The sequence below is a fragment of the Scatophagus argus genome, chromosome 1 (genome assembly GCF_020382885.2).
Source record: "Scatophagus argus isolate fScaArg1 chromosome 1, fScaArg1.pri, whole genome shotgun sequence".
Taxonomy (NCBI): Eukaryota; Metazoa; Chordata; class Actinopteri; family Scatophagidae; genus Scatophagus; species Scatophagus argus.
Window position 1 is genome coordinate 24,887,402 of NC_058493.1, and position 27,435 is coordinate 24,914,836.

At 40.8% G+C, this 27,435-nt stretch overlaps 2 protein-coding genes across 5 annotated transcripts; one reads left to right on the forward strand and one right to left on the reverse strand.

Moving 5' to 3' along the window:
- Positions 1-441: 441 nt before the first annotated feature.
- On the reverse strand, positions 442-6,819 carry LOC124061950 (transmembrane protein 138-like). Of its 2 annotated transcripts, XM_046394324.1 has the most exons (5): positions 6,688-6,819; positions 2,559-3,149; positions 2,152-2,323; positions 1,749-1,824; positions 442-693 (listed from the first exon to the last, which is right to left on the reverse strand). In XM_046394324.1, the coding sequence occupies exons 3-5, from the start codon at positions 2,275-2,277 to the stop codon at positions 581-583; spliced, it is 315 nt and encodes a 104-aa protein (XP_046250280.1). In that variant the 5' UTR covers positions 2,278-2,323; positions 2,559-3,149; positions 6,688-6,819; the 3' UTR covers positions 442-580. The 2 variants fall into 2 exon arrangements, with proteins under 2 accessions (XP_046250280.1, XP_046250272.1); XM_046394316.1 differs by lacking the exons at positions 2,559-3,149; positions 6,688-6,819 and having other exon boundaries at positions 2,152-2,463.
- LOC124061934 (CD151 antigen-like) lies at positions 6,793-25,939 on the forward strand. 3 transcript variants are annotated; one of them, XM_046394295.1, is made up of 9 exons: positions 6,793-6,983; positions 10,197-10,281; positions 14,314-14,505; positions 20,528-20,602; positions 22,823-22,927; positions 23,959-24,117; positions 24,357-24,443; positions 24,562-24,657; positions 25,037-25,939. In XM_046394295.1, the coding sequence occupies exons 2-8, from the start codon at positions 10,198-10,200 to the stop codon at positions 24,619-24,621; spliced, it is 762 nt and encodes a 253-aa protein (XP_046250251.1). In that variant the 5' UTR covers positions 6,793-6,983; position 10,197; the 3' UTR covers positions 24,622-24,657; positions 25,037-25,939. The 3 variants fall into 3 exon arrangements, with proteins under 3 accessions (XP_046250251.1, XP_046250261.1, XP_046250242.1); XM_046394305.1 differs by having other exon boundaries at positions 25,092-25,939; XM_046394286.1 differs by lacking the exon at positions 6,793-6,983 and adding an exon at positions 6,996-7,113 and having other exon boundaries at positions 24,562-25,939.
- Positions 25,940-27,435: the final 1,496 nt, after the last annotated feature.

Genomic DNA, 27,435 nt, shown 5'->3' on the forward strand with positions numbered 1-27,435 from the left:
ATGGGTCAGATGTGAAGGTCAGTAACTGGCCAGGCCGTATTAAAGTACAGAATGGACATTACAAACTCAAAACAACACAAATTTTCTCAGAGGTATACAAAACACAGCATTATCAAAAGCAAAGAAAAAGGGCATGTGGTGACAATCAACACAATAGTTGAACAAAATTATCTCGTTTTTATTTGTTTCATCTGAAGAGCAAAACAAGTTTGATGAAACATTCTGGCCTTGTTTTTAATCACCTTACCAGATTTTGGCACAATCCTCCCTGCAATGGAAGGAAATATTTTGTGGAATTTTTATTGTTTAGCTACAGTTCCCGTCAAATACATGTATAATACATATGTTATACTTAACGCATTTCTCATTTTAAATTTGGAGAGCAGTGTTCCCTGAATGTAATTGGCATTGTGACTGGAAATGCATTTCCAATAATATTTTAAGAACTTATTATTTCTCATTGTATGAATTTTGAAATACACACTTCATTGTAACATATTTGTTTTCCATGTGGGCATTTTATTGTCTTGTGTCATTCTCCTAGTCGCTCTGCGGCACCATGTGCTCTGGTGCTGTGGTATCACTGCCTGGCCCGAGCAAAGATTTCCCGCAGCCACGGCGAATCCTCGTAGAGGCGAGGGTCACCCAGATACTCTGTGGTCCTCTTGTACAAGTAGTAGTACAACACTGAAGCTGTGAAGAGGAAAATATGTTTTAACATACCAAAACACAGAAACATACAGAAAATACACAACAATTTTGTGATTTGTTTTGTGTATTGAGTTGACCAAATGCTAAAAGCTTGTGAAACTTAAGCTCATATGGGGGGGTTGGGGGGAGCTATCCAACTATTGGCTCTAGAGGTACAAAGTGGTATTACAGGACATGGCCGAGGCCAGCTGGTTAGCGTGCTAACTTCAGTAGCTATCTCCTCAACACAATACAAATATGTGTTGGATGTAATGTAAACGTTGATGTTTCTTCATTATTTGTTGATAATGTTAGTTTATTTTTTAATCATTTAAATGCAAAATCTGGCCACATGTTAGAAATTGCATCTTTAAAGGTACCTGGGAGTTATTATGTGATTTTACGTGGGTGATAGCATTGCAGAGAAATGGGAAATCCCCATCAGCATTTACGATTGTGTGTGGGATCGGACGAGTTCAGCTCAGCCCGGCAGAGTTTACAGTGTCTTAAGGGAGGTTCATAATGAAAGGGATTTTGTGAGCTGGTGATGCAAAAATTAATCACACAATGCGTAATCATCTGGGTGGGTCTTAGGAATAAATAAAACATGGCGACACTCTGTCCTCATACTAAATAAAGGCTCATCTGGACAGAACAACAACGAGACAATAAATCCTGTTATCCACTTATGAGCTTATATGTGTATGAAAATCAGCCACATGGTGATGTGAGATCACCGTCTGGGGCCTGTTGTAGGAGACACACTCACAAAACACTCTGACAACACAAGGAGGTTTTTGTCATCGGCCCTCAGAGCTTTGCTGCAGACAATTTAAAAACAATTTAGATCAATAGCACTGCCTCGATTGATTTTCTTGCTTCATTTGAGGTTGTTAAGCTTGTTGTCATTACCATTAAAAGTTTTTTGAGATGAGACCTATTTGTGACGACCTCAACAAAGCTCTACAGAGAGCAGTAATTCATTATGTAGATTTCTGTGTTTCAAAATAAGGGAATTTAGTTGGTATTAAAAAGAATGTATTAAAATGTCATCTCACCTGTTCTTTGGAGCACAAACAGCACCTGAAGGCCATCTGTCCAAATATATCTGTCGCTATTTAGCCATCGCAGATTCTGGAAAGATTATTAAAGAAAACATCAGTGGTGATTTTGAAAACAGAACATGTTGGGACGTGTGAGGGTGATTTTATTACCCAAGCTATAAATGGAAAATTAAATGAATTTCCTAATCTCATACTGTTATTCTCTTAGTCACATTTTAAGCTAATTTTGTGAAATTTATTGGATTTTGCCCCTGCATGCATTTTCATAAATGTAGCACAAAACATATGAGATTAAAAAAAAAAAAAAACAAACATTTGGTTCATACAGCTGAGAACAAAATAACATTCCTAAGGTCTTTGGTATAACTCTGCCCATCTGTACACATGCAGCACATACCATGAGCCAGGAATGGAGTACGATACTGAAGGTCAAGTAGAGAGCAGAGAGCATTAGCAGAGCTCTAAACCGCTCCAGCAATATGGCGACCAGCCCGACCTGGAACACGAAGGTGTTAAACAGCATCAACAGAATGATGATCAGGTTTAACAGGATGGCAATGTCCTGGATACTGTTGGAGAAAGGTGTAAAGGAAAAGAGGAGACGAGAGAGGAGAAAATGTGTAACCAGCACAAACAAGAGGCACAGGAACAGAAAGATTACTGTGTTTGTACACTGCTGTTTCATTTCATTCCAGCATCCCTAATGACTCAGTATAGACGAGTAATGTGCACTATTTTTAGCTCAGAAATGTTTCCCCCTGAGCTGAAGATCCTCAGCTGAAACAGTGAGGAACTCTTACTCACATGAAGAGCACCAGCTGGACAGCCGGTTCAGCCCTCAGCAGCTCGCTGAAGGAGTTAACAAACAGGTCGAAGGACAGCAGACTGAGTTGAATCAGTAACACCAATGAGTAGTTCCTGGTTTGGAGCGTCTCCAGCCCGAAGGCTGGGCGCCCGGGCGGACTTTGGTTCCACGATGGATCCAAGGCTGCACTGAACTCGCACACACCCTACATAGAAACATCAATGCACACACAACGGTCCCGACTGCTTTGATGTCTTAGTGAGGCATTCAAATGGCTCCACTCTGATTGCTCAACAGCACCTGAAGTCTGACTCCATTTTCTCCCTGTTAAAATTAATCCTGTTTACTTAGGAAAAACCAAAGTCTTATTAAAATGAGAAACATAGTCCGGTTTGGGGATCTGCCTTGGAAGACACAGATGTCACAATGGTTGAGTTTTACAGCTCCGACATGAACAGCACGTGGTGGTGCACTACACCCTATGGTGCGGTACACTCTGTGGCGTGGTGAAAACCTCCAGCATGGCAAAGGTGTTCTTGAACTTTCACATCAAACCTGGTGAAACATCAGCACCTCAGTGAATCCAGACTCTGTGGAGGGAGACAGGAGAGACACATCAGTATTCTACTGGGAGACATCATTACAGTCCGGCTTTCATTTATGTGCACTAAAAGCAGAGATTTGAATTGTAACAGAAAAAAAACACATCATGTTCCTGCCAAATGTAACCAGACACCCTGAAGAAGCTGTCAGAAGGAGTGAATCCATTGAACTGACTAATGGCGCTACTTATTAACTCACAGGAGGTGCTGAAAAACATCAAAAATTTGGTCACCCGCAAAAGTACTACAAGGAACTGGATGAGCAAATAAACCTTCAGCTGGTAAATGATATTTTCCAAAGAGGAGGAGGAGTCTGTGCTTCCAGCAGCAACCCGTGCAGCAACTTGACTGAAGCATAAGCAACCAAAACAGTTTTCTGGACTTAAATATGGACTGGCATGTTGCCTGAAAACATTTCACACAGTATCAGTACAGTCAGAATGTAATAACTGAGAGGCTGTACACGATAAATGACAGGAACTGACCTGCTGATAATTTTAGACTCATTCCATTCACCTCTATTTTATTATTTCATTGGCATGTTGTCTTGGATATCTCAAAACCTCAACAAATAAAACCCAAACTCGAGATATCGGCTGGATGCTAAAAGAGGAAAGCTTCAACATGTGATTTAACACAGTTGCATCTAACTCTACACAAGGACATTTGCACTTAATTTACAGTTTACCGTGAGGTAAAAAAAACTTCTCTCTCAAAAGAGCCTCCTTTTCTGCTGATAATCGGCGATACCTCAGAAATACAGAAACAGACAGGCAGATCTTGAGGTATTCCTGCAGGTTACTTCTCATCCTTTAAAACAGCCTGTAGATTGAGAAAACAGGTCCTCCTTTCACTACTGTTGCACCGCTGAGAGTATTTGTTAAGTAGCTACTGTAAATCTTTGCCTTGGCCCCTCTGGTCTCTTGTGAACCAGGATCACTATCCATCAGGCTCCTTCACACTGACACCAGGTGGATCCTCTTAGGATGGAGGTGGATCCCCCCCCCCACCCACACACACACACACACACACACACACACACACACACATACATGTATTTATAGCTTGACACGGCCGTGGCAGGTGTGAGGAAGATTAGGACTACTTCTAAACAGCGCGAAGCATTGAGCAGAAGACTACTTATTCTTGAAAGCTGTCCCACTGAGATTGTGGGTTAGCAGCTCTATCGGCTTCCTTAGCAAAAACCGAGAAAATTAAAAGTAATATCTTAAAGGAGTCTCAAAGGAGAAACATTTGGTTCAACTTTTTCTGGTGACATCAGAGACAAACAGTCATCAATTTCCACTCTCTCATTTTACAAACTGCAGTTAAAATCACATCACTTTGTCAGATAGTGAGTTTTTCTTTGACAAGAATTTACTGGTGTAATTTAAAAAGCCCTTGTTGTTGTCGTTGTTGTTATTGTTAATGTGCTCCCAGCTTGTAGTCCTTAGCGCAGCACCATTTAATCTTCCTCTGAAACTCCCTAACAGCTTGTTCCTTCACACAGAAATGATACAACCTCAGCTACTACCATCAAACTGCTGCCAAAACACAAAGAAGTGTGTACCTGTAAGCGAAGGTTGATTTCTGAGGCTGAAGTCGTATTTGTCCAAACAAACAACACAAGGTGCAACACAGATTGACAGCTTGTGTCTGTCTTACTAATAGCTTTTATCCCCCCCACCTCCTCTCTAATAGACGGGCACGAGATTCTGGTCAAGGCATACTGTGAAATGTGGTTAGTTTAGTTTTCATGAAGCTTAATTACAGCACGATGTGGCTACGACTGCATGTAGAGTTTAACAGATGTTGTAAGTTCCCATGAAATGTTACAAGGTAGCTGGGAGTTCCTCCCATGTTCATTTTTATTCTATTTTTATTCTATCTACTATGTGTTGATTGAGTGAGTGATTGATTGATTGGATCGATGATTGGAAGTTTTTAAAGCACAACCAAAACAGTGACTTGTTTTCTTGTCCTATTGCTTTTTATTTATATAACTTATATATCTTTTGTTTCCTACACCACGTCTACTCTCACAACCGAAACGATATGAAGCTTTTCTTGTTGCCATGTACCAACCCTTTCTTAAATAAATAAGAAAATAAATGCTTAAATACCAAAAATATATTGTCCATTTATTTGTTCTGTAAACTTTTTTTTATTTTTGTATCTTTATATTTTTTCAAAGTGAACTGACATTTATCACAAATGTTAAGGTTGTATGAGCAAATGATGAAGGGTTGGAAGTGGGTCCTGTCTGAGCTTTGTCCGTGGCTTTTTCAGTCACATTTCCATTCAAGATTACGGTAATACTTCTAGGAAGGCCGTCTGGAGCTGAGCCAGAAGAAAACCTCTGACATCTGTTGGTGAGTGTGTGTTATTACACACAAAACAATGCTGCATCATTTACCTGTGCAGGATTTTTTTTTTTTTTTTTTAAACAGCATATTTACTCAAGTATTGACATGTCATGTAGTTACAAAACTGTATCAACAACTGGATGAAGGGGCAGCCATGCAGCAGTGTCAGTTGGTATTGGAAATTAGATTAAATCTAATATTGTTTGGAAATATGAAATGTGTCATTGCCATATCACATGAAAAAACCCCTCTAAAAGGCTTATAGGCGTTACAGGACGGTTAGTAAGGGTCCATAATATGGATCAGCAGGTTAACTGAACCTTGTGTACAACTGTACTGTGTTTCACCATTAATGTATCACAGCTTTGTGCGGGCTGGTGCCCCATGGTCCCCTATGACCCATACAGCAGGTGATCTTTATTAAAATTTGTTTCATCCCAGCCCCTCAATACAACTACTACAGAACTGCTTAAAATATGACAGGGAAGTCAGAGTTACGTACAAGTCTGACCAGCCGATGTAGAGACCAATACAGTGGACCATAACTGTCCACCTTTATCTTCTATATGACTGTCATTATGAGGTTTTCTGCATTCCTACAGCTTTTAACCTCCTCAAAGCGATGGCAATGACTTCCTCAGAGGCTACCTTAAAAGAGGAATGCTCCTATCTCAGTTTGGCTTTCATTACTTAATCATTTGGATCAGATTGTCACAGATGTAAAGACGTACTCACCTCTTTTGTGCAAAAAGTCCTTGTGCAAAAATTCTGAATATTGTTTAAGTCTGAAAAATAAGTGTGAAGTAAAAGTACAAAATAATATAATGAAAAAGTACTTGTTATCTAAAATGGACAATATAACAACAATATGACGAATTATATAATGCATAACTTGTTATCAATTAAGCAATCAAATAAACTGTTGCGTAAAAAATATGGTATTTCCCCCTGATATGTAGTGGAGTAAGAGTATAAGGCAGAATTAAAATGAAAATACTCATGTAAAGTACCTCTAAACTGTATTTAAGTACAGCACCTGAATAAAATGCACTTCCTCAGGCTGCATCGCACCGCTGGATTATCAATCTGCGTTACCGTGAACTGCCAGATTTGAAGATTCATACAAGAAATACTCTATAAATCCTTCAAAGTATGCTTACTTTGCTTTCTTGTTTCCTTTTCTGGCCCAGTATCTATTGGCATCACATAATCGTTGCCCCGGGACAGTAATAAAACAAGAAACATGTAAGGTGGCCGCCCGGGGTGGAGTCAGCAGCTCCAGCTTCTCTCAGTCCGTGAACACAGCATTTGATTTTCTAACCTCAGGCTTCACTCTGTCTCTGGCTGTCGGAGAGGCCTTCATCCAAGTAAAGTGGAATGAAAACAGACCACATCTAGGAATAATTTTTAACACATTTCGTGGCTCTACATCGACAGAGGATCACAGAAACGGCAGGTAAGAGAAAGAAGGAAGTGCTCCCTGACTGAAAGCTGTGCTGTTAGCTCACACTGCGGTGTCGCATTGGTCCGACGAGGCAGCAGTCGTGGTCTTGTGTGAAACAGACGAAACATTTTATAGGCTTTATGTAAGTGTTGGGTTACCTAACAAGTTTTATCCCCCGAGCCATTGCCGTCTTTAAAAGTGTGTCATTTTGGCGAAGATGCCGTTTTCTCCACAGTTGTTGTTTGAGCAGCGCAGTCGAGGACGTTCAGTGTAACTTTAGCGTTAGCTTGCACTGTCGAAGAGATGCGCTGTAACTTCATTTGAAAATCAGCGAGGAAACATACAGAGCTGATTTTATGTCAAACTGCACAGTCCTTTAAGTGAATACAAGACGGGTTTGAGCTGCGTTGATGGTTACTATGAACTCAAACCTTCCAGAAAAACCACCAGAGGACGTTACTTTCCAGTGGTTTTGCCGCTGAGCCGTTGTCGGGACTCAGCTTTGATTTGTAATTAATGGGAATGTTTCGCTAGCATAACTTTTCCCTGTTGTGAGCGCTAGCAAGGTGATAAGCTTACTATCAATAACCTCACTGTGCTCTTCTTCTTCAGGGTGTTTTTGTCCACACGACATTCAGTTTAACAAACTGCTTTCTATGCTGCTGGTGTTTTTGCAGTCAGTCTAGTGAGTGAGGTCACAGGTGTGATTAATGTGGTTTAAAACGTGACTCACTGGAATCATAAGCCAGTTTCCAGCTAACTTTGTCATGCCAATAAGGCTGTGTTCAGACTGGTATCACTATGTCCAGACTGTTACTACGTCTGGACTGATTTGGTTCATTTCCCTTTAAATTAAACATTAACCTTTAAGGGAAACCAGCAGATGAAGAACAATATCACACAGTCAGTGTGAGTGTTTTCAATGTGTTTGACTCATTCACGCGTTTGTCTCCTAACCAAACTGGCAGGGATCTGATCTGAAACGGGATTTGTGTGGCTTACCACCTCAACTAAACATATTTCTTGGGGAAAGACTGAAAAGACTTCATTTATGTCCCCGTGTGGCTTCTCAGATCAGCTGCTTTCTGTCTTCCTTAGTGTGGACTGCAGTGCAGACCGACTGTATTTACATGTATGATGTATGTATTGTATGGTGTGGACAGTCAAGGCAAAATATTGTATCTGAGAATGAAATGGGATTTGTAGTCTGGAACCTATGGATTGCTCTGCGGATCTTATTCTTATACTGAAATGAAACACTGGTTATTCCTGTACGTACTTTTGTCTACGCTTAAAAAAGCAGGAAAACATTGACTTTCATTTAAAACGTTTCCTCTTTGTTCAAATGATGCATCTAAGTTGTGGCGTTGTTCAGTATTTTTATCTATAAGCATTGATGCTTCACTGCCTCTAACGGTGTTTTAATTTAAACTTTATTAAAGATATTATTACTCTTTATACATGTAGAGCTAACGATAATAGCTTGTAAATCAGACTGCATGTTTTCTGTTACATCTATGTTTTATATTTTAGTATAGTAGTCTGAAACTGGTGGTGTGTGTTCAAAACTACATTTATTTAACCCCCCCCCTTAACAGGCCTAAAAACACCTCATTGACCTTCACTAACCTGCAGTGTTTGTAACACTTCAATACTGATGCAGATAATATAAACTCTTCTGGACATGTTCCAGGTATTTCACAACTGTGATCTCCCAGGGTATATGAGACGGCCATTATCTTACTAAATATGATTTGTGGTGAGTGTATCAGACGGGTGGCACCTTTCAGCTTTATTTACCATCTTATTTAAGGTGTCCTTGAGTGAAGATATCACATCCTGAAGTAAACTGAAGCTAATAATTGTGGAACTCCCTTGCTCTCCAAAGTTAAACCCTTGCAGAAAAGGTCTTCTGTTGGATTTTCAAGCGGAATATTACAAACATTTCAGACCGTTAACTTCCTTTCATTACTCAGCTGTTTCCCGTCTGCCTCTTAAAAGTAAAATAAGGAGTCGTCAGTAAAGTCTTGTTTGAATTTCATTAGCAAGATGGCGCTGAGAGGGCCCGCCATAACAGATGGTCAGCAGACCGGAGCCCAGACGCACTCACATCTGAATTGACAGTGGTGTACGTGGGGGTGGTGAAGCATACGGGTGAGTCAGGAGGGGGAGAGGAGTTCGATAAGAGGCAGCCAGGGCAGGGCGAGTCTGGGCTTGACAAGAAAAAGTGAGCCAAGAAAATTGTGGGTTAAAAAAGGATGTGAGACTTGGAGAACAAAGACGACATAAAAGCAGCCAAGTGTTGTTCTATTATAGGATTTGTAAATATTGCAAACTTCAAACTCGAGAGTCGTGTTTTGCATTGTTGTGGTGAAAGCACTGTTGGATTTTAACACAGTGTCAGTTTCTGCAGTTCGAATACGAGATTGTCGAAGTTGTTGGACTAATAAGCTTCAGTCTGTTTTCATTCCTGTTTTCAACAAACTGAATGATATTTTTGACCTTTCATTGTGAGCACAAGTAACAAGTTAGATGATTTTGCTTGGTGAAGAGCTGGTTGGTGGTACCAGGCACCAGGGAAGCACTTGGTTATAATTTCCACCCTTTGGCCGACTCTCAGCTCCTACTCAGTGCTTAGTCATGGATCTCTCTGTATACACATGTAATAACTCGGCCCGCTGATTCTGCCTACGCTGCTGATCTGATGCTCACTCCTCCGTGTTGTGCATTAGCCCTGTAACATCTCATTTGTTAAAAGCACCTCACAATAAAAGGAAGGTTTTATTTCAGGCTCTGATTTTATGTCCTCATTGTCAGCTGCTAGCCTTCATTGAATGTGTTTGAGTTTAAAATGTTTTATATGTCATTAAATTTTTAAAGTATTTTGTTGATAGATTAATTGTTCCTTTTTTTTTTTTTTAAAGAAAAAGAAGGCCACTTGAGTTGTTTTTAGCAAATTTTAGACTGCATTTGTATGTAGGCTGAGGTTGTATTGCTACTTTTTCAATATCTCATGTTTAAGTTATTAACTGTTATTAATTTTTGCATTTGTCACCTTTATTTTTACTAATGCGCTGCTTTGTGAGAAAGATTTGGGTTCTTGTTCAGATGTTGAGTGTACTGACTTTGTCAAAGGAACTAAAAGTATGATTTTGTACCATGTGATGTATATGTACACTGCATGATATTGTCATATCTGACTCTAAAACCTGCTGTCTTTTGAAGCATGGGAGTCTATGAGGAGAAGAAGGAAACATGTGGAACCATCTGCCTGAAATACCTGCTGTTTGCGTTCAACTTTCTCTTTTGGGTAAGTTTCCATTCCAGCGTTGTTGTTCTTTCACTGAGTGTTTAATTGTGTTGTGTTGTTCTAAAGTGCTTCTCAAGCACCTGCGTGCTTTGGGCAACATTTATGACCTGGATATGTAGCTTTTCATACTACATAGCTCCTTTGTTTATTGCTGTGGACATCATTTTTATTGGTCATAATAAAATATTACTCACCGAGATAATTGCTGAGATGTTAGAACACAGTGTGAAGAAGAAACACAAACTTTCTGTGTCTGGAAGAGACAACAGAACTGTAACAAACTGTCCACTGTGAGCATGCATCTGAGTTTAGAGAACTTGTTTAACTTTGACCTTCTGTACTTGCCTTAGTTTTGAACTCATTTCCTGAGACATTTCAGTTGCATTTGCCTCAAATTTTACCTCCAAATCAAGTGGTTTAGCAACTGAAATTGTTGTCAGGACTATAAAAGTAAAACTGAAAATAGCTAAACTGGAATTCGTGGACACTGTGTAATATCTCCCATCGGGGCGGGTGCAGGGAAGGAGAGGATCCTTATTTTAAAAAAACAACGAAACTGGTACAGAAATAATTGGCCGCAAAGATACGACTGGTTTGAATTTTTCAGGCACTTTTCCTTTGCTTTTCTGTTTATATGATTCCAGAATGACGCATCTAACTATAAAACATCATTAAGTGTAAATGCAGGTTAATTCAACTGATTGATGCATTCAGTTAAAAATGTATTTTGCAAATACAATCTTAACCAATTTCCATACCTGTGTGTCTGCGTTGATGTGAGCTGCCGACATGATGTGTTAACATTAAAGGAGCCAGAGGGATCAACGCAGTGGTCATTTATTAGAACCCTGAGCAGCCCAAAATGTGATATTGATCAAACTACAAGCCAAACTTATCCGACTCGGTCTCTGAAATAGACGAGGAGATAATTTTTCAACTTTTAACAAACCAAAACTGTAAAATACAGTGTTTTCATAACAAAAAGATATTAATGCACATGCAAACTGTAGGAATAATTAGCTTTTTACAAGGCATAAATAAGAGGAATTGGCTGATGGACTCTCTCTCTCTCTGAAGCCTTCAACAAAGCCCTTTTATTCATACAGCAGAGAAATGCCTGCTGCTATTTCAGTTCGTAGAATCAAAGCCAAGTTGCATACTTGAACAGAGGACACAGAAGATGCATTCAAAGCCTAATTCCATAAAAGTCTTCAGTGTCAAGAATGAGCTGTTCCAGGAGGATGTAAAATAACAGTGAAACATCAGTGCTGCAGCTTCTCCGTCAGCAGATGAAGGGCGTCTGTCTCGTTGTTCTCAGTGTGAGATCGCACTTACAGCTCTGCCCATATGTGTTAATCATCTGTTTGCCAAAGAATCAGATCTCTCTCAGATTGGTAGACAAGCGACACTGCGTCTTTGCAGTGCCAGATGACAGAGTCATAATCATATGGAAGTTTTAGGGCCGATTCAAATCTTTTGATATAATACTTTGGTGTGGCTACATGCATCACAGCTGAGTGTTTCCGGGCTGACTTCAGATAACAGAATGAACATGCTGCTGCAACACTATAAAGTATTTTGCTGAAAATAAATGAAACGTTTTGAATGCTCAGATTTCTGTTCATCCTTCTGTTTGTCTGCCCTTTTTGGGGGCTTCAATAGAGATGTTTTTTTTTTCCAAGGAAACGTCAGGATTTAGAAATAAATAAAACATTTTCAGAGCACAGTCTGATTCAGAATCCACAAAAGGCTTAAATTACAGATGTTTCATGCACCTGCAGCTACTTTCTAGATAAGTTTGATTTGATTAAAAACTTGAACTGCTCTCCGATCTCAAATATGTTTGTGAACATCAACAAACCTTGTAATATTGAAGGCCAAGGACATCAGTTTGAATTAACAGTGCACTGCATTCACACTTTAAGCAAAGCATTTATTGTAATGGCCTTAACAATGGATACTATTTTGAGATTAAAGATTAGAATAAAATTCAGAAAAATGAAATACAGTACATGCATTTGTATTTGCCCCAAGCAATTTCAAGTATCAGTCATGCCAGGTTGTGCCCGGTTAGTTGCCATTTGTTTGTTTGCTGGTTATTTTAACATTTTAAGTAAACTCCAGTACTGTCCCTTCAGTTCCCAGTGATATTTGAACACCAAATAAGATTTTTCTCCTCTTCCTCACACCTCCATCACCCGTTCAGAGAAAGACATGGGGCAAATGTAACATGAGACTAACTTCACGATCCTTTTTAGACGGCAACGTGTTCCAGCCTGCACCTCTTTCTGCCACTGGAGGTCGCCAAAGTTTGATTTTCACTTGTGCAGCTTTCACTTGCACTTGGAAAGTATTCACTAATTGCTGTGGTTCATCAGGTTTTAACAGCAGATAAAGCCACAACAAGCATCTTGTTCACCACATGGAGAGTGATTACTGCAAAGACCGAACTCCACTGCTTAATACTGTGGTTCTCAGGACTGGGGTCTTTCTGCGAGTAGCGACATGATGTTTGGGGAGTTGTGAGATAAATAAAGACAAATTAGACACCTGTATTGCGTAAAACGATGAATATGCTCTCAAGAATCAATCTGTAAGTAATAAATTCTGAGCATCTTGAAGGGAAACAAATGAAAATGGGTGACAGAGTCATAAGAATTGAAATGGAACTGAGAATTAAACATGCAAAAGTGATGAAAATTCACTATTGTAACAGCAGTTAATTACTACGTAATTAGTAAATCACTGTTGTCATTCTTGAAAACAGTGATGGTATGTTTTGCTCAGCACTGTTCTGGATGTGGTACAGTCTCATTCAGTTATCTTGGCTCTATGGATTAAATCTAAATTAGTCAGACTGTTAGATTGATGGCTTTAACATCAAGATGACAGATTTTCAGAAATCTGTCATTTTCCTCGTGTCATCTTGAACTGTTAGATGCTGCTGAAGATGTCAGACTGTGACAGTTTAATGCTGGATTGAAGCTTGTTTGTGATTATACTCAGTCTGTCCAGCAATCTTAAGGATTCTCTTAATGCTTTGTAATACTCCAGACATTAAACCAAAGAGTCAAAACCTTTTTAAAATGTCTCTTCTTTAGTTAAACCGACAGTCCAAAACTCAAATATATTAAAGTCCCACTGTTTTTAGCTTCACCATGTACAGTAAGAGAGCAAGACGAGAAGGCTGTTTCCACATTCAAGGCCTGAAGGATAAATTTTCCCCCGTGCTCATTGTGAAAATCTGGTTTTAAGAGGCGGAGCTTACTAACTTCATTTGTGACATCACAGTCCTGGTCCAATACTTAACATACACAAGTGTGATGTGGTAACTCAAAGACTCCTGTGCATATTTATATAGTGTTGTTTTTATATTTATAGCATTGGTATTGAAGGTTGTTGGGCTTATACCGGGACCAGGGAAACTAATTTTGGTCCACCTCATGTTTCTACATGTGTAAAATGACAATAAGGCTCCTTGTCTGAAATTTTTAATGACAGAGAAGGAGCACATTAAGGATTTTAATGATGACACTCTACTTAATTTTTCTGCAAAAGCCATTTCAAACACACATTAGAGAATCTTTATGACTGCTTTAATACATGTGTGGAGAGGATCTTTAAATTTGCTGCCATATAGGACAAAGAAATGCTCCTCTCATTTGAGAAGCTGAAACCAGAGAATGTTTGGTATTTTTACTTCCAACGCAGCCATTAATTGGCTGATTGCTAAGTTTATATTTTTATCCAATCTCTCAGTGGTAGCAGTGACAGCCTTGGATTACTGGCCTCAGCAGCTCCATTTGGCTCATACACAGTTGTTATCACAGTTAATATTGGTTTGTTTAATTTAGATTACCAAGTGTGGCTGCAGTGGGCTGTTTATTAGTTCACATCCAGCCACTGAAAGGCATTGATTTCAGTCTCCTCCTTCATCACTCTGAAGCCAACTTGGGTGATCAATAATTTAAACCTCCTTGTCACTCTCAGTTGTGTTAGAGACCAGACTCTTATCATGTCCTGTTTTCCCAGTTGGCAGGGGGCGTTGTGATGGCAGTGGGAGTTTGGACCTTGGTTGAGAAAAGCGACTACATCAGCCTCCTCTCCTCCCAGACCTATGCTGCATCCGCCTACATACTGGTCCTGGCTGGAGCCATCGTCATGGTAACAGGCGTGCTGGGCTGCTGTGCCACCTTCAAGGAGCAGAGGAGGCTACTGCGAGTGGTAAGGGATCACATCAGGTTATGGAGATAATGCACACTTGTGAAAATACATCGTAAGAATGTGCTATACAGACATACTGATAGACAACCAGTTTGTGTTTTGTTTTTGGCTGTTGAACATGGGCTCTCGTCATGGTTTTCCCAGGTAATTCATGAGTCAGATAAACCTAAAAATATTAAAATATACAACATCCCACAAATAATTACAAAGAAAAGAATAAACCAGAGGCAAAATATACCTGAATGTGTCAAAAGTTTGCCATTCATACCATTGGTCTGTGCTGGCCACCGTAGACCAACACTTGCCCAGGTACAAAACAATAGAAAACAGTGCTGTTGTATCACATGGGCTTTTTATTTGCTGCCGGTTATTCAGTTTGACGCAAAGCAGAAATTGTCTTGTCTCCAACCAGATGGCTAACTAGCATATTATTGGAAGAAACAAAACATTTTTATGTAGTGATACTAGCTGGCTGCGACAATACAAAAGACTTCAAATGTGACATCCACCGTTGAAGTAAGTGACAAACTAAGACAGACTGATTGTGTGCACAAAAAGAGGTGGGATGGCATTTTCTTCAGTAATCAGATGTACATCAGGTTATCTGGTCCCTGAAGTCATTCTTAGAGCTCCAGAGTAAGCCAAAGAGTAAACTGGGGACACCGTACACAACCTCCTGAAGTAAATGTTTGTTAGAAGGACATTGTGGTTCCACAAGCACGTGCTGAGAGCCTCGATCACCTTCAGTTCAGATAAAACAAAACACTTTATGCGCCTGTATTTGATTCTGCCCACAGAGACACCTGCATGGCACCATAACCTGCACAAAACACAAACACACAGAAACACTGCGCTACTCCCACACTCCTGCTCAGTCACACAAGCCGTCATCCACACATTTCAGCACGATACATTTATGCATATACACCACTGTGGCCGCAGCTCAATTGTTTATCCACAAGAACTCAGGTAATATTCTGCTTGAGACAAGGCCGATGTCAAAATATAGCCAGGTGTATTTATATGAACAAAGGTATGGCACATGTAATGAATAACCCGTTTCACATGGAAAACAAGAAAATGTTTGTTGTTTGTCTTTTTGGTCAGTTAAGGATACATTGCATTTCTGCATTAAGGTGTCTAAACATGACCAGGGGCAAGTGAGAAAGAGAAAACATTAGTAAATAATTCTTTTTCAAGAATAAAATTCAAAGCCACTTTGTTTGACTTGAAACGTCATGTCCTGCTTTTTACGCGAGTGTAAAAAAATGTTGTTGGGTAGAAATTATTTTTAAAGAACTTTCTGTTCTGTTTTTGTCCACATGAAATACCGAGGGGACAGGATAAAGTCCCTACTATGTCCAGTTTTGATTTACAAACTGGACAAGCATTGGGTGTGGATCAAGATGTGTGTGTGTGTTTGTGTTTGCCCCACCTCTTCTCCTTTCTGTTGTGTGTAGTTTTGAGGTGTGTTGAGGTGCATCCTGAAGAGCTGACATTAGGGCAATGAATCACAGGGAAGCAATAACTCGTCAGCAGGGAGAGATGTTATCGAGATGGTTAAAGAGGGCAAACATGAGGGGCGAGGATGGTGGGGGAGAGAGGTAAAGTGATTGTTTTCCCCGCATGTGGCGAGCGACTGGTACCTGCTGAGAGTACATGAGAGCAGCGGTGATTGGCCTCACTGTCCTGTAACGTAAAGGTCATGAGTTCCAACCACAAGAAAAGCTGATTCAGCCATAGCAGCGCTAGATACTCTGCAGTATCAGCTGCAAGGCTTAAATAAAACAGCTGCAGTTGATTAAAGGGAAGACTCTCTGCAAAGACTGTTTGTGGTGCCATACAAAGTGTGAGGGAGGTCAGTGAGACAAAGAGAAAACTGAGGAAAATTCTCCCACGGGAAGAGTGGAGGGGAGTGTGTGTGTGTGTGTGTGTGTGTGTGTGTGTGTGTGTCTGCAAACAGACAGCTGTATTGTTTTGTTGGCGAAAAGCAACAGAACAGTGTAAAGACTCAGGGAGGGGAGAGAGAGAGAGAGAGACTTATTTTCTTCCAAATGACAGAGCCAAATGGAAAGCAGTCCTAACAGACCTGGCTGGATCCACCTGTGGAGAAACTGACTTCATGCACTTTTACCGGACTCATTACAAGCCTGTGTGTGACTCAGTCTCCTCTCTGCCTTTCTCTTTAGTTCTCTCCCTACTTTTCTTTCCTCTTCTTTTTGTCTTTCTCTCTCCCTCTCTCTCATTTTATCAAAAGAAGACTTCACAGATTAGATTTATTTTGATGGTAACTTTTGATTAATTGATTAATGATTTTGTCCATGAAAGATCAAAGCATTTTGGAGAAAATGTTCGTCTTACTTCCCCAAAGGCAAAGCGATTTTCTTATCTAAAGTGTGCTTGTTTTGTTCGACAGTTAAACAGTCCAAATCTTGTAGAAATATTTATACGTTTATCAAACCTGTCCCAGGCGGGCTGACAGGGGATGAATGAGCTGCAGTCGGCTCATCTACAGTTATCTTGCAGCACATACCGATTCAAGTGTAGATTATAAAACTTGAATACCTAAAGATAAGGGAATGAGAATCGGTGAAATGTGTGACAATGGTTGCTTACTACTATTATTATTATCAATTAATAATATATTATTTTTTCTAAATATATCAAATATAAGGAAACTGTTCAGCTGGGGCACTTGTTCCACCTTCTGTCTCTCAGTCTTTTAGTGTCTCTTTTTTTCTCTGTTTCAGTTTATATTTTCTATTTCTTATCCCAGTATAACTGTTGTCTTTCATTTGATTGCATTGTATTTTTCTGGGGCACCAGGCTGGCAGAGCTGTAAGCAGAAGCAAAGGTTGAAGAGATGTCTGCTTCGTAGTTTGTGACCCGACTGTTCTGCAGCCCGACGAGTCTTTCATAGCTTGGTTATGATCGTCACTGATGAACGGCGAGCATTTATTCACCTGCATGACAAAGTTTCATGGGAGGATTTTGTGAATCAATGATATTCTGAAGTGTGAGAGGAACTAGAAGCAAAGTTCCCTTCTGTGTTTTGGTTTCTGTGTAAATAAATGCATGAAGGAAACCATGAATGTTTTTTTAAAGGCAGCCTGTGTTATCTGCTCAGCCACGTGTTCATGTTTGTTTGTATGTGTTTTGAATGTGCGTTGCATCTTGAACAGTTGCGTTCACGGCCGTGAATCACAGAGAAGGGATGAACTTGTCCAGAGGGAGGGAGGATCGCAGGAGATTCCCAAAGATGGAGAGCATGACGGAGAGGTGTGCGTGCGTGTGTGTTGTGTTGACGTTAATGCTTCAAAAGAAACAAATTCATGCACTGAGATCTTGTTGCTGCATCTTGAAAGCATTAACATTTTTAGCCCATTAAAACTCTTCATCTTCATCCACAGTCTTTTATCTATGAAATACAAATCATCCACAAAACAACAGTCGACATCATTTACTTTATAATGAATCCAACTGATCGTCTTCTTTCTCCTTTCTTTTAAACATCATCCAACTACCTTTGCTGGCAGTGGTGAGTTGTGTGGAATGTTTCCCATGCGTTTGTCTTTATGTTGAGAGATTAGCTGTTGAGCTGAAGCAATTGATCAGTTAGTAGATGGACAGAAGATAGAAGAGAGACTTTATTGATTCCAGTGTGAGCATCTTCTGTTTTTTTTCTGCTTTTGTCATGTGTGGAAACTCTTTGGGTTTGGTCAAAATCTATTAAAGAAACGTCACCATTGTTATTAGGAAGTTGTGACATTTTTCAATGTTTTCTTAAATTATATAGACTGAATGTTTGATTATTAAGAAAATGGTGAGCAGAATGATGCGTAGTGCACATATTTTAGAAAACATTAATGCCATTGAAGTTAGTCTGATAATCACCAGCTGCTGGTGCTGGTCAAGTCAGTTTAAAGATCCCTTTAATTTAGCTGTATGAAGCCAGCGAGTCCACCCTGTAGCCAAAAGGTTGCAGGATGACTTCTTTCAGAAACCCATCACATGTCCAGCCTTTATCGGACTGATTAAAGTCACCTTCAGTGTGACTCTGAACTCCTACACACTCCGTAATTGTAAAGGCACCAGTTCACTTCTAATGAAGTCTGAAATAGAAACACAGTCGGAGACAGAGCTGCATACAAATGTGTGTGTGTGTGTCCTCTCTGCAGTTACATGTTTTTCCTTTATGTATGCTGAAAGCCGGTGGGAGTGCATGAAGGTGAAGGAAGGAAATAAGTTACAAAACCTCTGGAGAAAAGCAGCTGCTCCGAAAGAGAGGCTCAAAAGGCCATAGAAATTGTTCAAATATTTTCCAACGGCCTCAGCAACATGAGTCTGAATTTACCATGAGATGTGGTGTGGTTTAACCAGGCAGCCCACGCGCAGCTCACTGTTGACCCTGAAGCCGCTGCAGTGCTTTATAAAAATGGCTTTGTACATATGGGCCTGCAGAAAGTCATTTTGGCAGTGATTACATTGTGCCCTTAAGTCGGAGCGGGAGAAGATTGGCAGCTCGGACGTAAATCGAGTCTGAGAGAGAGAGAGTGTGTGTGTGTGTGTGTGTGTGCATTAGCATATTTTGCTATATGACGATATGAGCATTTCTGTCACGGATACTTCACATATTATTATTATGGTTATTAAGTTCCACTTATCAGGCATGATGGCAAAAGTAAAATGAAGAAAAAGAAAACTTTCCTGGAAGTGTAATGATTGAAAATTCTAGATTAAAAAAAATATTTATACTGAAATATATGTATGTACTGCCCTTTCCCTCTGTGTAAAAATACCAACATATGTGCAGTATATCTGAGATCAGCTAGTGTTCAATCTGACTTTTTTTTTGTGTGTGTGTATGTATGAGGGATTTGTGTCTGTTGTCATACTCTTATTCAAACCATGCATCTTGGAGTCTGCTCAGTATTCAGGCTCAGAGCCTCTCAGAGATCTGATCTGCCCAGGCTATCAAATCATGGACCAAGTCCACTTCAACGGGCCGATTTTCTCTCTCTGATAGCAGCAGACCAGAGGAATTTGGGTCAAGGTTTTGGTCCGATAATATCTCTTCTTGTCTTTAATTCTGAAAAAACCTGGCATGAAAAGCAGACCTTTCCTCTAACTCCCATGGGCTGGACACGAATCAGATACCGACGATAAACCCTGAAAGGCAAACCTCACTTAAAGGCACAGAGTGTGAGATGTGCCACTGTGTGATGGCTCAAAGTTTGGCACTTTCAAACTAACTTTAAGCTAAAGGTTAAGTTTTGTCGTCTATTGTGAGACCTTTTCTTATGGGCCGGCACAGGTGTGCGCAGGACGTAGTACAGTTGACATTCATTTCCTGAGTCAGTTGACTCTGCAGCAGACACAGGTGTTTATTGGTTCCACCTCTGGTCGGCAGTGATGGACGCATGACACTCATACTAACAAAATGAACAAATGAAATAATGAAGTACTACATCTGCCAAACTGTGACTGCTAATGAAAACTGAGGAAACAGCCAGATGTTTCCAGATGTTCCTCGAACTGTTTCGCCTCCATCCAGTTAGTTTAAACTTGTGAGCAGCTCCTCCATTTTGTTTGTGCATTGCAGCTTGAGAGAATACCATTTATCAGCTGCACACAGAAAAAAGAAAGTTGTTTTTTTTTCTTCAGGATATATATCATCTGTTTTTGTGAGTATACTTTAAGTAAATTACTGAAAACCGGCTGAGAATTCAGGGCAGTCAGAACGTATTTATGAGTGTTGTTTGTTCTCAGTTGCGTCATTGTTTGAACGGCAGTACAAACCTGCAGTCGACGGACTTTTCCTGTAATTTTGTTTTTTTTTTTTATTAACAGCTCAGTAGAATGTGGACCTTAGTGACTACAGTATATGTTTTTTTTCTGTTAAACTGTCTTTCTAGCGGTGCTGCCTTTGTGGATATAAATGCTCTCTCCTCAGGTATTTAAGCCACCTGCTGCTTCATCACATTACCATCCACTAACTGTATTTTCTTCTCCTCCTCCTCAGTACTTTGTCCTGCTGCTGTGCATCTTCCTGTTGGAGATTCTGGCTGGCATCCTGGCTTATATCTACTACCAGCAGGTAAGCCCCCCCTTGGGCCAATAAAAAATTATACAGTGCAACCTCTGTTTGGTAAGTTAGATTGTCTGCATGGAATTAAAGGGGAACAGCTGATAGATATTAGAGGACCACATATTGATTTCAAATGACAAAACAGTTAATCAATTTAGTCTTATTTGAATTATGTTGGCAGATAACAAAAGTCAAGGGATCTCATGAGTACTATTACTTTATTGTCTTCTAAGATGCGTAAATTATCTGGTTTGTTGAATTAAAAAAGAAAGAAAGAAAGAAAACAGTCTTTTATCATGCCAAATATCGTCATCTGATATAAAAACCTGATGTCTGTGTTTGTAGCAGCTATGATGTGAATCAGTAGATCAGTAGTACAGGCTTGGCAACTGTTGCCCTTCCCTTCCCTTACCCTTCCTCTTAATCTGAGCACGTAGTCAAAAAGGTTGTAATAAAAACACAAACAGCTGTTTCAGTTCCCACATGGCGTGTGCTGCGTTGTAATTTTTAACCGCGACAAAACCGGCATGATAAATGAGGCTGCGGGGAGGAAATGTAAGACAGCCAATTAAAAATAAAAATATCAGAATGATCATATTACTTTACATTACATTTACGGTACATTTAATCCAAAATGGCATGAAAACTGCTCCCAGTAGTACATGTGACATGGCTAAATTTAATAAAGAGTGTGGTCAAGACCTGCTGGAAAGTGTCATGAGATAACTTCTGTTGTGAATTGACGCTATCTAAATAAACTGAATTGAACTGAGTTTAATTGAATTGAATGCCGTGTGTCACTGAAAAGCATTTTGCTACGATTCTGGACTGTAATACATTACAAAACAGAGAAATGACCCAATGAGAGTAAAAAAAAGTTCTTCCTACAAATGATTATGGTCTTATCTCATGTACTGCACATGCAACAACTGACTGCCTCCCTCAGCACATTTCTGCCATAACAGTGTGTAGTTATACTGACTATACTGCAAGCAGCCAATACTTAATACCAATATGACTTTGCTCTCCTCCAGTATAAGTCCCGCCTGTACCAGCCCTAAAGCCTGGCGGCGTGTAGCTCAGCAACAGGGCTGTTCTCAGTCTCGAGGTGCTCTGCTATCATTATAACTGCCTCATTCATAATACACAACCCGTCTGAACATGAGCAGCCACTGAGCTCCATGGCTCTTTCTTGCTTCCTAAAGCTCTGTCTCCCTCGCTCACTTCAAAAGATTCTTGCATGAATTACTCAAATCTCTAAAGCTGCCTTTCTCCAGTCCTTCTGTTCTTCCTCGCTTGTTGTTATTCTTCATTTCTCTGTCTGGTAATTAGTTGTAAGAGTTGCGTTTTCTTTTTATTCCAAGATGCCAAACACCTCATGGAACCTGCTTGGTTCAAGTGTCAGTTCGATAAGCTGGAGACACATGAAGATGGTCTGAACAGAGTGAACTCAGTGTTCTTACCCGTATTCAGCAGTTTTGGAAGTTTAAAATGTAAAATTATTTCAAACAAAAAGAAAGTATTGCTCCTGTGGCCATCGTTGCCTCCAGGTTGTCATAACAGCAGATGTTGTTACCTTCTTAGCCTGTAGATGGCGCATGTTTCCATGTAAACATCTACGCTTTCAAACTGCTGCTGCTGTTGTTTTTCTTGTGAATAGGCTGTCCAGGGACTAGAGCGGCTCTTTCTACTTACTGACACATTTAAACCTTGAATTGCTCTTCTCACTTCACTGCTGCAGAGTCTTCCACTGTCAACAGGTAGAATGAAAAGCCCCCCCCCAACGCCATCCTTCCTGTTTCCTCCTCCCCTCCTTTTTTCTTCTTCTTTGTCTTCACCTCCCTGTCTCTCATCCCTCCTTGCCCCCCTTCCTTTTTTCATCATTCAGTCTCTTGATATCTCCTTCACGCTTTGATTTACAGTGGTTTCTCAGCTGGCTTGTTGCCATAGAAACTGAGCCCCCCAGACCTCCCGCTCCTCCTGTGAGCGTTTTCTGAACAAAAAAAAACAACACAGACTCCGTTTGCCTTTGCCCTGGTTTCATCGGCTCCTCTGTTGTTAGAACTGCTTTCCATGACATGTGTCGTCAAGAGGGCCTTTAAAGTCCGTGTGCTACAAATCTCATCAGGAGAGCAGAGTCAACAAATGCAGCTAATTTATCACTTAGCCATGCTTTGCACTGGCCTGAGATTTTAGTGCATATATGTGCGTGTCTGTGTGTCTGAACAGTTGAATGAGGAGCTGAAGCAGAACCTGAAGGAGACCATGACACAAAAGTATCAGCAGAGCAGCCATGAGCAAATCACCAGTGCTGTAGACAAGCTGCAGCAGGAGGTAAGTGTCTGCATATAAAAGATGGAAACAGCTACGAGGTCTACAAGGTGGAAGTTCATTTAATGTTGACACAAACTCTGGAATGACTACTGGTGGAAAAATGGATATATTTCGGGGTTGGTTTTCATCCACACTGTCGTATTATAAGTGAGTCAGAGCTTCTAAGTAAAAGTCACATGGACTCACATGTGGCTTGTTGATTAGACAGTGCTTGGTATCCTATCATCGCATCAGATTAGAGATTTTAGTGATGAGGGGGAGTCAAGACAAATCCGATTCAAGGCCCTCTGACTTCAGCTGAGGATGATGGACTTGTCTGCACTCTCTGCTGAGACTTACTCTCTCTTTAGCTTATACCAGTTGACAGCACATGAAGGAACAGATAAATCTGAGCAGCAGTTGAGCCTCCAGTTGGCTGTTTTTGAGTTTATGAGATGCACAAGGCTGTCTGATGTAAACTTTAACTCTCTGTTCTTTCATCATTTCTAATCATTTGTTTGGACTTTGTGCATTTTGAGAAATGCACATATTTGCTTTCTTGCCAAGAGTTAGTGGAGAGGAACACTCCCCTGACTGCCCAGTAAAGATGAAGCTACAGCCAGTTAGCGTAGCTCAGAATAAAGACTACTTAACCAATGATAGCTCTTCAGTACGTACAAAAATCAGAAGAAGCAGTTGTCATGCAGCCAGCAGAGACTCCAGAAAGTTTAGTGCTGCTGCCCAAGAGAATAGTCCTATACTCTGTTACCTGTAGAGGGATACGAGCCAGCTGTTTCTTGTCATTATGCTAAGCTAAGGTTAGCTAACTGGTTGCTCACTTTAGCTTCATATTTGCTTTACAGATGTCAGAATAGTGAATGAACAATGTCTTCAGCAAATTACACTGCTTGTCTTTGCTTTAGTGAAGTGCAGCATTCATTCTTTCATCCACTGCTTTAAAACAACTTGTGATGTTGCATATTTAACTTTCTATTACTTTACTACTTCAAAAATTCTGCTCTCAAGATGTCTTTTTCTCCGTCTCCTCTCAGTTCAAGTGCTGCGGCAGCAACAGCTCGTCCGACTGGGCTGAGAGCGTCTGGATTCGCTCCAGTAAGGCAAACGGCCGAGTGGTGCCTGACAGCTGCTGCAAGACTCCCACTGAGCTCTGTGGCCGCAGGGACCACCCATCCAACGTCTACAAGGTGGAGGTGAGAGGCTGAAGGGTGCTGGGGGCGACGGAGGGCTTGACTTTGCAGTACATACAGCCACATCAGTATTTCTGTCATGTCTTAGCATGTCAGCGGTGAGAGCGTGAGGTGTACGAGTAGCGGAGCAAGGAGAGCTTTCATATCAAAACAGCATACATAATATTTGTTTACGCTGAGACTTGAGCAACATTCCCACATCAACTGATGCAACATAAAGACACACTTTGTTTTTCATTTAGGGCGGCTGCATCACCAAACTGGAGAAATTCATCCTGGACCACCTGAAGATCATTGGAGCAGTGGGTGTTGGGATTGCCTGTGTGCAGGTGAGCAAAGATCATTTCAGCCATTTGCTTCCACAGAAACAGAGATTACATAAATGTATATCCGTGGAGATTGCAGTTTTGCTATATTGTGTGGTCCTTCCTCTCCTCCAATCCCCAGATCATAGGGATGGTGTTCACATGCTGCCTATATCGAAGTCTGAAGGCAGAGCCGTACTAAGAGGAGCAGAAGGAGAAAAGTGTGTGGGTGAAGCAGGTAACTTCATCAACACGTGCCATACTCAAATAGCCCATAGGTTCTTTTTCTTTGCCTTGCACATCGGGGATGGAAAATTTGGCAAGGGATCAAAATGCACGTCTGAGGATCTCATTTTGGTAAATCAAGGGTGGAAAAACACTACAAGGTATCTTGAAGTAATTAGGCATTCAAATTGCAGTCTTGGCTCCGTCTTCGAGATCACTGCGCTGTGAGAAAATGCCTCTGAGAGAAACTGATGGGAATTTTAGCACGGGCTGAGTAAATGAGTGTGGGACGGCCTCCTCGGCACTAAAAAGAAAAACAAACAAAAAAACCATTGTAGTTTTCTTCCACTCAGGTTCCCTTATTGTGCAGTACAGTTATGTTTGTCGCCCAGGTGCTGCACCTGAGAGTGGTGTAAAGATCAGTGGAGTAAAACTGGCACTTTGCAGAAAATGTTAATCCTGGTCGCGGCAGCTTCCCTCCCCCAGCAGCCTGGTTTTACAAGCCAGCCTCTGGGGCCTCCCTCAACTGCAACAGCATTTCGTCTCCACACTAACTAGCCTGTCATGCATTTTAAATATTTCTTCTGTAGTGGCCTTTTAAACTGTTAGGTTTTATATTTTGTAAATGATTATTTTCTTGAACACTTGAGGGGCTTTCTTTCGAGCTTCGAGGCTGTATCGCCTAACGTGTCTTCATAGTGACCCGTCAGTTTTATGTCATGTTTTTAATCGTCGCTGCCACCTTTAAGACCCGCTGACAAGGACTCCAGTGAAGGCACACAAGTTTGTGCCTTGCTCAACAGCATAACTGTGCCTTTGACGGCAGCGATGCCTGCTTTTTAAACCCTGTGTGACTACTCAAAGCTGTAAAGGCTGATGTTAATGAAGTCATTGTGTGATTCTGTTAAGGATACATAAAAGCAGTGACACTGATATTGCTCATAAGAAAGTGCCTCATTTGTTCTTTTTTTTTTATACAAGGGATTTATCCACTGATGCCAAAGTTGTCAGCTGTAACTCTGTGTAAGGACCTACTGTATCTCTTCCAGCCTTATTCTCGTATCTACTGATGTTTTTAGGTTGTTTTCATAAATGAAGATTTTATTGACTTTTCTGTAGACCATTAATGTATTATTGTATTTAACAGACATTTGGTGTTAAATGAAATTCACTCACTGTTAGCTATGATCTTTTTCTGATGCACCTCAGAGACGACACTGAATTAATCTGCTGTATTTCTGTCTGTGTGAAAATCCTGGAATCACTTTAGTTTGAATAAACATTGACCAACAGTACATTTTGTCTCTGCTGTGTTTACTTTCTCAGCAAAAGTTAGCAGCATATGCAGGAGGAGAATCTGCTTGTTTTTTATTCACTGTGACAGATTGGGATTTGTAAAAAATATCTTAACAACCTCAAACAGCAGTGCAGCTCACATACTGAGCGGCGTCCTTCACCTCACAGTTGTCAGGACATGTCATCCCAAAAACTGCCAAAAAACCATTCTTGTGTAAAGACAAACCCATGTGCCTGTAACCAGTGGCCCTTACACAATTGGCACCAGCTTACAGGTGCATTAGTGTATTAACCCGAAGTCAATTCACTAATGTTACTGTACTGTGATGATGTAGATTTGGGATGTGAGCCATATTTCTGACAGCTGCCGCCGTGCCGTATTACCTATACAGTGACAGCTATATGGCCTGTAATGGGAGTTATTCAGCTGTTGGGTGCAAGGCCAGCTCATCAGGCCCCTTGTATCGCAGAGACTGACTGAGCCTCAGTGTCATTACTGCGAACAGGAGCAGTTACTGTGTGCAAACACAGGGAGGCAGCACCCGCCAGGCTTTCACCACCACAACGCCACAATGATGAAAACAGCTGGTGAGCGTGTGTGCATAACACCCCGAGGCTATTGAGGATTACCCCCTCCCCAAACACGTTTACGCTCTTCCCTAATTCCGAATGGCAGAAAAGCTTTAATATGGGTTCCCAAAGTGTTGAGGAGACAGAAAAGTGTAATCCTTTAAAAACTGTTATAAATGTCACTTTGATAATGAACTTTACCTGCCTGCATTTTGTTTGTTTGCAAAACGTACGATTGGCTGCTGTAAAAAAAAAAAAAAGTGCTTTGCAGTATGCTGTGCAACAAGCCAAAGGAAAATCAAATGACAGGCTGTCACCTCATGGCTACAGGCTACCAACTGGTTTCCATTGGGACTGCTAACCGTTGCAAATTAAGCCATTTTTCATTTAATGAAGCTGGCTGTGTAAAAACATTTCCCCTCTGTGTAACGGGTGCGCATGGTGAAATGACACAGAAATCTATGCGTATTGTCATAATAGCCCCTGATGGTGCTCTCACAGAACACCTCACAAAAGCTGAGTCATCCCTGGCAAAATGAGCCTGTGAGTTTTGTTGTCTTTCTCCCCCCTCATGGGGAGCAGGGATTCAAACATTAATGTTTCCACTGGAGTGAAAGTAGTTGAGCACATGGCAGGTTTAACAGGGCGCTTTTCCAAGGAGCAGACATCTGTGGAATGCAAGTCGTCTGCCCTGCTCTTGACACACTCGTCTTTGCTTGTTGCCTGAGTTTGACTTTAAATAGATGGCAGAAATTATGACAAGCCTTTGAACAACCAGTGTGTCCCACCCAATTGTGCCCTGCTGATGAAAACCATAATAAATCTCCCTCCTTCTTGCCAGCCACCCTGCCTGTTCTGCTTGCAGACTGTGACAGCCTGCATACAAGCTAACACAAGGGGTATGTTAATAATGCCAGTGCATGAC

What these genes read in the sequence shown, in the direction of transcription:
- LOC124061934 (XM_046394295.1), top strand. Translation starts at nt 10,198, where the DNA reads ATGGGAGTCTATGAGGAGAAGAAGGAAACATGTGGAACCATCTGCCTG. An exon ending in TAGACAAGCTGCAGCAGGAG is followed by an intron (nt 22,928 to 23,958) that starts GTAAGTGTCTGC and finishes GTCTCCTCTCAG; the next exon opens with TTCAAGTGCTGCGGCAGCAA. An exon ending in TTGGGATTGCCTGTGTGCAG is followed by an intron (nt 24,444 to 24,561) that starts GTGAGCAAAGAT and finishes TCCAATCCCCAG; the next exon opens with ATCATAGGGATGGTGTTCAC.
- LOC124061950 (XM_046394316.1), bottom strand. Translation starts at nt 2,439, where the DNA reads ATGAAACAGCAGTGTACAAACACAGTAATCTTTCTGTTCCTGTGCCTC. An exon ending in TACTCCATTCCTGGCTCATG is followed by an intron (nt 1,825 to 2,151) that starts GTATGTGCTGCA and finishes TAATCTTTCCAG; the next exon opens with AATCTGCGATGGCTAAATAG. An exon ending in GTTTGTGCTCCAAAGAACAG is followed by an intron (nt 694 to 1,748) that starts GTGAGATGACAT and finishes TCCTCTTCACAG; the next exon opens with CTTCAGTGTTGTACTACTAC.